Source organism: Hoplias malabaricus, chromosome 10 (genome assembly GCF_029633855.1).
Source record: "Hoplias malabaricus isolate fHopMal1 chromosome 10, fHopMal1.hap1, whole genome shotgun sequence".
Classification (NCBI taxonomy): domain Eukaryota; kingdom Metazoa; phylum Chordata; class Actinopteri; order Characiformes; family Erythrinidae; genus Hoplias; species Hoplias malabaricus.
Window position 1 is genome coordinate 21,175,652 of NC_089809.1, and position 13,420 is coordinate 21,189,071.

General features: G+C 38.8%; 1 protein-coding gene across 1 annotated transcript in view; it reads left to right on the forward strand.

Annotated features, from left to right (window-relative positions):
- creb5b (cAMP responsive element binding protein 5b) overlaps positions 1–13,420 on the forward strand; it is a 75,502-nt gene continuing 62,082 nt past the window's right edge. Inside the window, exons 1-4 of the mRNA XM_066683818.1 lie at positions 1–131; positions 6,408–6,485; positions 9,507–9,600; positions 12,592–12,713. Of these exons, the coding sequence (XP_066539915.1) occupies positions 90–131; positions 6,408–6,485; positions 9,507–9,600; positions 12,592–12,713 (336 nt within the window). The 5' untranslated portion in view covers positions 1–89. The remainder of the gene's footprint in view (positions 132–6,407; positions 6,486–9,506; positions 9,601–12,591; positions 12,714–13,420) is intronic.

Genomic DNA, 13,420 nt, shown 5'->3' on the forward strand with positions numbered 1-13,420 from the left:
GGCCGAAGCGGGCCGAAGCTCAGACGAGTGACAAGTTGCTTTTGTGCTTCACGTCCATCCAGCGGGGTTTTCTGAAGTTGCCTGGAGGAATGTATGAAGTCGCCGTTCCGCTTGTTGCTCCAGGCTTGAATGTATGTATCTCTCCGCAGAGTAGTGTTCTCCTCTCCTCCAAAACTAACGCTGTAACTGCTGTTACCGTCACTTTACCGCTGCCTGCGATGCGTGGCTCTCGACCACATGCTGCTGTGTATGTTCAGCCAGAGGCACAGCTGGGGTCCTCGGGTCTGTGTACCCTGTCTTGTCTTGTTGGCATGTTGTTTATTGCACCTTAGCCCCGAATACTCTCCGTTCTTCGTCTACATGTGCACGGCTCGAATGGCACAGAGAGAAGTCCAAGTGTGTTACGTGCACGTACAGTCGTATGCAAAAGTTTGGTTACATGTTTTGTTGATTACGACGCGAAAGTTGACACAACCTCTTTAGTGTAATTGTGTTGTACGTTTAATGCTGTTTATTCGCAGAAAGCTGCGTGCTGGGAAAGAAATAATGCGAAGAACGTGGCCCCTGCAAAGTTTATAAACAGAAACAGTGCGCTTGAGGTTCCTGCAGAGAAGCAGCTGGCTTCTCTTCGAGAATCTGCAGAAGCTTTGCCTCCCTGGCTTCGCGCTCTGCTGCTGAAATACAGGCGACGCGTGTTTCCTCGCTGCTGTGCCTCGCGAAGCTGTCACGCGTTTTGTTGTGAATCCTCCCGCAACCGGTGCGCGCGGTGTTTGGGGCGTTCGTCCACGTCCAAACCGAGCCGTTCGCAGACGTCAGGACAGCCCTGGTCATGTGTTGTTGAGCTGGTGAAAAAAAATAGGTAAACAACCTCAGCTCCACGGGAATGTAATGCATTGCGCGTAAATAATGGTGCACAATTTTAGTGGAAGTGTATTTGCGTTCACAGTGCGTAACGTTCAACTTTTGATCACGATACATAATGATTTTTAAACACTATTTCTCTATTCAATTTGCTCGACTCAACAGATCAACAGTAACCGTGCATTAAAATGTGCCGAACTAAATACATATATTAGCTAAATAAATCAATAAAACCACGTAATCGTCACTTGACCCGGGGTGTATAAGGACTTAGTTCTCTACTGGTTATGATTAGCATTTTTAACTCTTCAATAGCTGTATTAATATCAGCCTCGTTGTTTCTGCTGCCCTGTCCATCAGGAGAGCAGCGCTGTGACAGCAGACTGACCGCTGCAGCGCTTCTGTCCCACAGCCTTCAGCTCTCTCTCACACACACACACACACACACACACAGAGAGAGAGAGAGAGAGAGAGAGAGAGAGAGAGAGAGAGAGAGAGAGAGAGAGAAAGCTCTTTAAGACGTACGCAAAGTCCGGTCCAGAGCTAAACTCAGTTCCATATCTCTCTGTTTTTTCTGATTCCCTTCTCTTCGGTAAACGCGTCGCTCTCCGCTGAAGCATTACGTCATGCTGCAGGCCACTCCGTGTGTTTGATTAACCGCCGAGATACTGAAGGATTCAGGGGCTTTAGTGCTGACCAAGCACACTGGGGGTTTAAAAAGCTCACAGGCTATAACCGTGCTTAATCTACAGCGACAAAGTCTCTGTAATGACCATAAGTCTCAGCTGCATTAATACATTAAATACTCTGTTCATTAAATCTTTAATTAATTAGTCCATCTATGCTACACACACTCGCAACAGAAAGTCATTTTAGAGTAGATTTATTCTTCCTTCTTCTTCTTCTTCTTCTTCTTCTTCTTCCTGTTTTGCCATAATTCATATCAATTGGCAAAATATATTTTTTTACATATTAGTGTGTGATTCTGTTTATATTACTCCCTATATATTAAATTTTTTAGGCTTTATACTCTGCAACATAAGGAAACTGAGCATAATTTTCCGCATATTCACACACCCATCAAAGCTGGAGGATGCTAGTTTTAGTATCCTTACTACTTTAGTATCCTATTCTATAGACATTATCGCCAGCGGCTGCTGAATGTAGCATAATTACATCATGTTACAGTTTTAAAGTTCTGCTGATTTTGACGATGTTGTGCTGTGAGTATTGAGAGTAGTGAATTGTAGTCTCCCATGTTTGTTATATTAGTCTTTGCGCAGGTAGAAAGGGATTGTATGGTGCAGGCTGATGGCCGCAAGCTTTATTTATGAGATCTCTGCTTTATTGTACGTTGGCGTCTGAGGAGGTGCTGTGATTGGCAATGGTTGAAGGTTGCCTTAGAGGGGCCCCTTCGTCTGTTCATTATGAGGGGTTCATGACATTCTGTGCATTGTCTATGTGAGGCTTATTCCTCGCCTCAGGGTCTGCACTGATCCAACCTTGAACTTGTGCTGTCAAGGGCCCAGGGATCAGTGGGCAAGTGTGTATGTGTATGTGTATGTGTGTGTGTGTGTGTGTGTGTGTGTGCGTGTGTTGTTGGGGACTTGAATTGCAGCACAAGTTAGTGCTTGCCATAACCTCCGCTCGCCTCCTCCCTTACCATACTGTTTGAATTCTCTGCCGAAGCTGGAGAGACATGAGTTCCTGATGAAACTGTACTCCGCTCCCCTAACCCTCATGTGCTAAAACACATCGGGACCCAGTTACTGTGAAATGTAACCGAATTTCCTCTGCTAAGTGAAAACATATCAGCGAAAGGAAAGTCAAGTGCCCCTCTTGCTCTGAAGGGTGCAGTCGGGCCACCAGCAAGCGGACATCATTGGCAGAGACGCTCTGCTTGCTGAGGTCAAAATATCCACACTCTTAAAACTGAGTTCCTAAATGGTTCTTAGCTTTAACGTGTGGTTCTAGGAAAAACATTGAATGGGTCTAGAACGTTTATATTATATGAAGGTTCTTTCCACTCTTTCTTATTTACATATCGCAATTATCACGTGTTGCCTAATTATAAGATTCCCACTTGTTAAAGACCTCCATTTAGTTATTTTAAATTATTTTATATAAATATCAACTTTTTTTTGTTCCTAACATAATATTAGAGTTAGGACACTGCTGTTTTCAGTGTCTGAAAATGACATTAAAATTTCAATAATAATATTTTACATTACAATTTCAATTAATAAAAATGGCAAAATTATTTAGGAATAGTTATAAAATAAAAACTGTTTACATAAATTTGCATTCAACTTTAAGCTATAAACTTTAAGTGTTATTTCTCAGTGTTAGTGATTCAAAGGCAATTAGGTTACAATTTGTAAATCGTTCATACTAAAATTATAAAATGTTCCTTCAAGGACTATGCTCTGTATTGTATATAAAGGAACCAAAAGTGTTTATTTGACCAAACAACCCCTTTAGGCATGTTTCTTTTTTAGCAGCGTAGAGTGTATAAAAAATGTGTGGGAGAAAGGGGAACAAACTCATTCCTTTTTTGAGGCCATATAAAATCAACAAGGCACACGATCATACCCCGGCTTGAACAGCTGTGATGACAGGCTTTGGAGTGTATGCGGGACGTGCTTGGTTTGTGGTCACACACACAAGAGCGTGCACGCGGTGTGAGAAGTGTGTATGTGTGTGTGTGTTTGGGGTTTGAAGAGGTCTGATCAGGTTGCACTATGAGTTCTGCTCTTTGAATTAGGCCAGCCATGAGGTATCAGCACCAGAATAACCAGCAAAGTCTCCTTTACATCACCTCTGTAGGCTTCATACAGATCATCTTCATACAGATACAGTACGGCTACTCACCAACACACTCACACACACACACACACACACACACACACACACACACACACACACATACACACACACACACATACACATACACACACACACACACACACACACAGAGCTTCTTGTCTTCATTGTCATATGAAAGCCATGTACAATTATTCTTTGTACATCACCTGAACCACAGACGTCTAACATCAAAGCTCCACATCAAAGAATACAAACATTTCCTGACAGTATTGAAATCAACCAGTTTTATGTAGAATGTAAAGTTATGAGGAATTGTTCAGCCTGGACCTCTTTTTGAACAAGACAAAATATACCACAGCCTGTTAACCAATCTCATTTGCATAAATCATACATAAAGACACTGTACAAAAATAGCATGTTTAATTCTAAGGAATGAAGAAATGTTAAAGTCACACAAATATCATGAGTGGGTCACAGAGGAAAAAGTAAAGTAGGAGAATGAAAATAACATATAAAACTGTAGAAAATGAGTCAAATTTCCTTGTCTTGTGAAGTAAAAATTTGGAGATACTTGATTTTGTCCAATATGTTGATATGCAGTCAAGCATAAAGGACTCTCTAAGCACTTAGATGTCATTTTAGCCAGATTTTAGAACTCAGCTTGTGATTAATTTATCAGCTAATTTGTCAACCTGTCTGAGTCTAAAATTTCCAGGGTGACCAAACAGCCTGGATAATTTCCTGGGTGCCACCCATATCTTATGAGGGCATGTGGATGCAAACGCACAAGTTTGTTGTCTTAGCATGGGATGTGAAAGGTACATCACAAGACTACGAATCATAGTAATGAAATAAATATACTTCCACTCATTAAAGCAAGTGCATAAAGGGACAAAAGTCTTGAGACAAGAGAAGAAAAATGTAAAGTATGGTTGGCTTTTGTCACTCTGGTTCTCTGTCAGATGAATCCTGTCCAGGCCAGACCAAAGTGTCCCAATAGACCGTGTGTTGGAGCCTGGCTGGAGGAGTTCTGCCTAAAGGCCTGTCAGTAAAGAAAAACTGCTCTGGCTAACATAACGCCAAATTTGAATGTTTTGACTGCACAGGAGGAAACAGTTGGCTAGACCGGCTAAAAAAAAAAAATCACATGCAAATTGTGTATGAAAGCGTTCATGCAGTAGAACCCCTCTGCGTCTCCAGAGAGCGCTAATGTGAAGAGGCCTAAAGAGAGCTCTATGTGCCTCCTTTTTCATCTCTCAAAGCCCCTAACGTTTATTTTCCACGTTTCTGGAAAGAGAAATGTTTGTTAGCTGTCTAACCAGCATGTCAATGCATACTGTAGCTCACAGCCATTAGTCTGGCTTCAGTGTAGTATATGGACTCTGGTTGGGATTTCATGCACTATTAAGGAGGGTCCTCATTAGGATGTTATAGACCGCAGTCCCATTACTGACAGAGTGCCATTATAAAGTCTGAGTTTCAGGTTTGCCAATCACGAAAATAGTTTTATATGATTGGTTCCGACAATATAATATGACTGAGTGACATTGTACATCACACCGTAACATGATAAATTCATACAATCATTCAGCTGAGGTGGGCTACATCAGCACTACCCCAACATGAATTTAACCCCAGGATCTAATCATAGATATGCAGTCATTGGGTTACATAAGACAGCCCAGGCACAGTGCACCAGGCCCTGCAGTCAGAGTTACACTGCAAGTGCCTCCAATATCATCATCTCTGGAAATAGATGTAATCTCTGGAACCCTGAAGCGCATTTGTTGGCCCGTATGTTCCACAGCCTCAAGGTCTGATCCCCAAACGCGACAACTGTGGAAAATGACCTGCAAACCAGCTCTTATCACCAGCAGTGAAACGGCCCAGTTACACACACGCAGGATGAGGGAAACAGAATAACCGGCATACCATTCCATTGTCGAGTTGTCACCAGTGGCATTTAGCAGCATCATAACACTGAACAAGGGATCTCGCTGGAAAGAGAGAGGGAGAGAGATAGAGAGACAGAAATAGAGAGTGAGATTCTTCATCATTGATGGTGAGGAAATATATTGACTACTTGTAAAATGAATGCTAGAAATTGTTGAAAGTTTTGCCAGTGTTTTGAGACATTTTTTTCATCCATGTCCCCCTGTATAAATTATTACCGTGTCCATCTAATGCTGTCTTGCTCATTATCACCCTAATGAATAGAGCCTCCAGCATTGACCATTATTAGCAGTCAGCCTCAAAACTGACCTCATCCCCGCAGCTAGAACCATGACTGTTCAGAAACTGGGAGGACAGCAGGGTTGAGAGGTCAAGAGAGCAGCTAATGAATGGCAGTTTGTTGACTTCTAGACGTTGCTGCTGTTGTGGGCTGGAGAGCTAGTAGGTAATTTACACCTTGCACTGTGGTCAGTGGCAGCACCATGGAGACGTAAGGGCAGGGTGACACCTCAGGTCAGTAAATACACTCTGCTTCTTCTCTCAGCATTATCCCAACATGAACTTAACCCTAGCAGCTCAGGACAGCTGCTCCCAGGGCACCAGCAACTAAACACCCAACACTGAGATTCCAAAAAAGTCTTGGCAGGTAGCTCAGAATATCAGCAGCACACGATACAGACACAGCACAATGCCAAACTGAACATCTGCCACTGTGTCCTGCAGGCGAATCATTCGAAGACTCTCTCTCTCTGTGTCTGTATGTCCAGGTTTATGAGGAGCCGGTGACAGTGATGAACTCAGAGCAGGAACGGCCGTTCGTGTGCAGTGCTCCGGGCTGCTCTCAGGTGAGTCCGAGAGGACAATGGTAGGGATGAACGCATCAGTAACCTGAGAGAGTCTCTCTCAAATAGAAAGGCTGCCACACAGAAAACTCTGAAATGGTACCCTTACAAGAAAGCTGTTATCCCACTGGGACTAGCTTCACAAAGCTTTTTGAACAATAATAACAAAGGACATATATATATATATATATATATATATATTAACCATTACAAATGAAACTGTCATTTTATTACCTGTGTTATATTTATTAATATTTTTAAAATTGTATTAAGGATAATACTGAGAAATTTAGTTTAAACATTAAGGTTTTACACCTCTTCTTTTAAATGATTTGGAAATATATGAGTTAATTGTCTAAAAATAGCTTAAATGCATTTGTTAAAATAAAGCTGTTAAGAGTGGTTTGAAATTACATTTTTTTTCTGTATGGGAACCTGTTTTCTTTACAGTCGTGAAGATAGAAGCCAGGGGTCATCATGTCTAAAACAGAAATACAGGCATTTCAAATTCCCACCAAAACAAGCAGTGAAGCTATGCAAGATTTGGGAGTTTTATATGCAATGTTAACACATGCAAAATAGTGTTAAATCTATAGTTTTTATTACAGTTTTGACCAAATGGCATCAAGCAGATTATTAGAAACTTTTTAATACAGTGACTTCCTTTCAGACAACCGTAAGAGGTATTAGACACTTCAAATGTCTGGTTCCTGTCTCTACTACTATGAAGAGCTCATTTTCTTTTTGCAGAATGTTCAAAACATTCTGAATGACTATGTTTTCATCTTAATTAACGTCTGCAGAGAATTGTTCAAAGTTGTTGGGGCAGCAAGTTTACATTTTTGTAGAATAACAGTGAATGTTTTGTTTTATATCTGAAGTTACTGAGAAACAAATACTTTACTAAGATAGTTTTTTTGAATGACCTTTGTGAACACAAAGACAGATTAAATTGATATAAGCCTGCTGTATAGCTATGGAGCTCTGGTTCATGATTATATTGCATAAAAGCCTGCCTTTGCAAAATAATTGTGATTGTCACATTTTATGTTTGTACTCACTTTAATACCAGGCCTATTAAAAATGTAAACATATTGTATTAATGGAATTGGGCATTAGTGTAATGAGATTGTAATTATTAACATCAGAGAGAGAGGTAGACGTTGTTCTAAATGCTATCTAGTGCACTTAAAGAGATGTTTTGTCCTACAGGCACATTCTCATGCTATAGATGATAGTGTGTGATAAGAGCAAAATGAAACCATCTGACTTCAATTTACTTTGACTGTATCAGCTAGAAGTGAGAATGGACTTTTGCAGAGTGACCTTTGCTAAAGAGTTACTCTGAATGATAATTTAAAGCTAATTTTGTACAAACCCTATTTCCTGAAAAAACTTTTTTTCTCTGACGTTCATTTAATGGACAAAAGTGCAAAGAAAATATTTTCAGTATTTTTTCCTAAAATTGATATATTGTAAATATAAACAATTTTAGAATGTGTTGCCTGTAACACACTCAGTAATTGTTGGGACAAATGCTTATTTAACACAGTTACATCACCTTTCCTTTTAATTACACTTTTTTTGGGAACTGAGGATACAATTTCTTGCAATTTTGCTGGAGGATTTTCTGTCCATTTTTACTTCTCAATACTCTCAGTTCATCTTTCTCAGAATCTTGCATTTGCTTTAAATGTTGCCTAGGAAACAGACCTAGACTGCAGGCAGGCCAGTCTAGCACAAACACTCCACAGCAAATTCACCAGTGTTAAATCAACACTATTAGTGTTAAATTAACACTGTTAGTGTAATAATTTAACACTCTCTCAGTGTCCGTGTTTACAAAACCACACTGTTGTAGCACATGCAAAACAACACATGAAAATGTCTTGCTGAAATAACCATGGACTTCCCAAGAAAGGACAATTCTTTGATGGTAGCATATGTTGCTCTGAAATCCCATATATACATATGCAAGTCACCCATGCTGTGGGTACTTATAAACCTCATACTATGACCATGTTGTTGTCTTTGCACATTTTTCTAATAACAGTTTGGATGATACTTTTGTGTTTGTCATGGCCAATTCAACATCTGTTTTTTCCAGCTGAAACATGGACTCAATTTGACCACAGCACATGTTTCCACTGTCTTCCTGTCCGAGGTGAGCTCAGGCTCAAAGAACTCTCTGAACTGTATTAACTGGCAGTGGATTTTTGAAGTACACCCAAACCCATGTGGCTATATTTATAACAGTAATATAATGGGTTGTCATGCAGTGCTGTCTGAGGGCTCAAAAGCCACACATTTTTTTCAGTGGTTTCTGGCCTTGCCCTGTATGGATCTCTCCAGACAATTTAATGTTCATTAGTTATAATTTTGCACACGTTCTATGTAAACTTTTTGTCAATTTTATCAGAGAGTTCAGTACAATATTGTGAGTTATGTCAACATACTTGGCTACAAAGCCTGAAGATTTGGTGGATTCTACTTTTTCACCTTTTAAATTTCCCAGTGGCCCTGTTTAGGTTTTGCCTTGTACTCAGTAGTTCAAGGAAGGCACTGGACCCACTGCAACACTTATCAGGATGGAGTGGTTACCAAAGATGAATGAATGAATGAATTAATTAATAAATATTCACCTGATTGTACTGTAATTGTTAAAGCAGGGTAGCTTCAATATTCTGTACATTTTCACTCTTATTTGCATCTTTCCCATTTTTTCAGAGTGTTGCACTCATCAAATTTTAAACTTGTTTATATTTACAGATCAATATCAGGTTGGATAATGAAAATCTTTGAAATCGTTTCTTTGTTCTTTTGTCAGTTAAAAAACAATTTAAAGAGAATGAGCAAATCACAGATTTTTGTATGAATTGTACAATAAGGCAGAACATTTCCAGAAATGGGGTTTGTAATATTGTCATTATGATAGCTTTTGTGAAATAGTAGAAAAGAATCAAACCTACAAGCTGCTGTTGATCACATATGTGATCTTGGACTGCTTATTTCTGTGTGTAACAGCGTTTCCCCACGGAAGACCATCTAATGATTCATCGCCACAAGCATGAAATGACCCTCAAATTCCCCTCTATCAAAAATGACAACATGCTATCAGGTGAGAGGGGACTGTGTCCCACCACACATGGATGCGGGCCTACGGATACACACACACACACACACACACACACACAAGAATTACCGCCTTCATTGGGGTTTTCCTGTGAGCTATATTTTACTATATACTCTCATGACTAAATCTAACTCTAACCCAAGCCTTTACCTCACTGACCAGAAGGAAGTAACTGGCTGTTTTGGTTTTTCAAAAGAAAATTGCCGTGTTAAAATATAACAAGTGTATGCATCAAGGACACTAATATCATTTTGATGTGTTTCTGTCACTTAGGGTAGTTAAAGATAGCAATATATATCTGTCTGATACCAGCCTTAATTTATTTCAAATTTCCTTTATTTCTTATTTAATTTATATATCAAAGTTCAGTCTTAGAGGATGGATACATGTCCTGTTACTCACAATAGCAAGAATGGAGCTTAATTTTCTATGTATTATTTAATGTTTGATGTTTTTGTGATATTTCAGAAATGCCTACAGGAAAAAAAGGGAATAGATTGTACTTAATGATTACTTTGACTGGAAATTAAATAAAAGTAGGATGCTTTCTGATTTTCACAGTACTCTATATTATCACAATTATACACAAAAATATTTAAACACAGAGACCAGTCCTGTAGGCCATCAGAGACTTGGCTTGACGTCTGTCTTTGATTAGAAAGCATTAGGCCGGCCATTATACACTGGGAGTGTGTAGATGAAGATTTAAACGCAGAACTATGTGGTTAAAATAATATTTGTGCTGCCCTCTAACTCACTCCTCTAATCCCCCCTATCACTCGTGCACACTCGGCCCCATATCAATTAGGAGGCTGGCCGTCTCATGGCAAAACTAAACAAACCCCAAAACCACAATCGCTGTGATGAAAACAGGGAGAAATTCAAAGTGCAAATTTAGAGACAAATTCCACATCTGACTCCATCCATACATACATTCTGCTGTTTTTGCAGAATAAAAACACACATTGAGTATAAGCAATTTCCAACAGAAATCACTTTAGATACTTCTGGAAATTTGGACTTGCAGTAGTAAAAATAATTGTCATGCACGTTTGCCAAATGCTAAAAAAAAGGTATTTGTTTTGTAAGTTCCAAAAGAGAGAGAGATGATATGAACCCTGATGACTTCATGCCTTTAAAAGCCACCTAACAGGAAACTATTGCTTAGTTATACATGTTCTTACTGATGCCTTATATACATTTAGTTTTACATATAGTTTAGTTTTAAAAATGTTTTCACAGCCTTTTAAAGACATTATAAAGGCATTATATACAGAGCATAACCTTTGGGCCAAAGTGTACCATTTGTGTGTGTGTGTGTGTGTGTGTGTGTGTGTGTTTGTGCACGCAGCAGTGCTGTGATTCTCTCCTCTTCATTATTTACCCTTGTCAGGGTAACGGATCGTGTTTCTGGGCTGAACAGGCCTGCAGCTTTAGGTTTCTCACAAGGAGTGAATTCTTTTACACCCTCTTTCTCCATCTTCTCTCCTGCCTCCCTCCCTCATTCCCTTACTCCCTCACTCACTCATTCCTTTACATATGCCTCCCACACTCACTTGTTCTCTCCCATCCTCTTTCACTCACTCACTCACTCACTCACTCACTCACAGTTTACTTACTTATTCCTTCACTTACAAAAACCCTCACTCCAACACTCATTTACTCACTCACTTACTCACTCATTCATTCACTCCCTCATCTTTTACTTTCTCACTCCTTCATTTACATTGTCCCTTCGTCTTTTCCAAACTTAGATTTTTATTGTTGCCAATTTTTTTCTAATCAACTATACATTACACAGCTGGTTGAACGAATGCTGTCAGACTGATCATAACATTTAACACATATGAAATGAAGTAAATGCAAGATGATGATGTATATATTTAACTTTCTGTAGAAATAATTAAACTTATCCTTTGAATTATATATGTTGTATATACTGTAAAGAATGGGTGTGTAATCCTTTAAATGTCTTCAAAATTAGACAGACAGACATATAATTCACAGATATGTTTGTTTATTTTCTCCCTGACAGTAATGTAGATGATATAGCTCTAAGTCTACAGTGATCTTGAAATCAAACCCATTATCAAACTCTGAGAGCATTTAACTTGTGGTTAGGTTTAGTCTGTAATTTTCATTGTGGTTAAGATAAAGTATATAATAATATGATGTGAGGTTTTAATGGTTAGAAATTGCCATTTTTTACAAGCTTAATGAGGTGTAGGCCTGAACTTTTGGTTATTTCTCTGTGATTGTCTGTGTGTGTAAGAGAATAGTTAGAAGAAACAAATTTAAGTTATTGAGGGAGTGGCCAAATGATTGAGTGTGGGAGGGAGAGAACAAGGTATTGAATAAATATTGTCTGTATAAAGGAAGAAGTAAGCCAGTGATTGAGTGAGTGATTGTGAATCTGTGAATGTGAGTCAGGAAATAAAAAGTTAACAAAAGTGATTGAATGAGTGAAGAAAGATGATGGAAGTACATGAAGGTGAGGATAGGACAGAGAGTAAGTGATTGGGGACTGGTTGAATGAGTGCGTGAGTGGAGAGAATAAGTGGGTGAAGAATAGAGAAAAGAGTGCAAATGGGGTGAATATTGTAGTTAGGGATGGAGAGAAAGTTAGTGTAGGATGAATGAGTGAGTTAGTGAGTAAATGAGTGATGAAGTGAGTGTAAGTGTGGGAAGGAGTGATAGTTTGTGTGAGTGAGTGAGTGAGTGAGTGATGGTGTGTAAGCGAGGGAAATAATTAGAAAAAAATATTCAGGAAAATTTTGCCCACAATAAATTTCTTGGTAAATTTTAAAATATAAATATACTAATTATTAATCTGATATTAACCTAATTTCATTATTGTAATCAGATATCAGATGAAATTAAGATGAATGTCTGGAGAGCATGGTGTTTTAAATTTTTTGTTTTTAAAAAATTGCAAAGGAGTGGAATCATTGTCAAGTTACATCTCTTCTCCCACAGACCAAACGCCAACACCAACACGCTTCCTGAAGAACTGTGAGGAGGTGGGGCTGTTCAGTGAGCTCGACTGCTCCCTCGAACAGGAGTTCTGCAAAGCCCAAGAGGAGGAAGACAGCAAACAGGTCAGAAACTTTGAAAACTGTTAATAACCAGTCTGGGTACTTGATCCCCAAATATAAACCAAAATACTGACAAAATTACTGATTGATAAAACAAGTGGCTGATAATGTCAGAATCTCTGTATAGGCTACTTCCATCATTGCACCCCTCATTTGCAATTAAAATATCAGACATTGTATTCAATCAGATATTTCAGAAAATTGATATTCAGAATACATACCCTGTGACATGTATTAACAATAGTAATAGACATGTATAGACCAATAGACAGTTTACCAATAAAAATAAATGAGCACAGAGATTTTAGTGGAAAATCAGATTACAATTCATTATGTTATTTCAACAAACCTTTTATAACTAGTGATACATGTTTTTACAAAAATAGCAGCCATTTAATCTGTGCTTCATAGATAATGAGTTAGATCATACAGGGTGCAGAGTGTAACTTGGGATTACAAATTGAAAGCTTTTAGTTGGATTGGTAACACACACACACACACACACACACACACACACACTACTTAGAAGACAAGTGATGCACTTCATTCAATGTTTGTCATTTCGGCATTCACACAATAATAACATGCAAAGAGAAGAGAGTTGGGAAGCACACCAGAGAACATTTTTTCTATGGAATTCTTGGCCAGTGCCAACTTTTGATATTTGTCTAGCTGATGCTTGTATATAGCATAGGCATGGTGACTTTAAA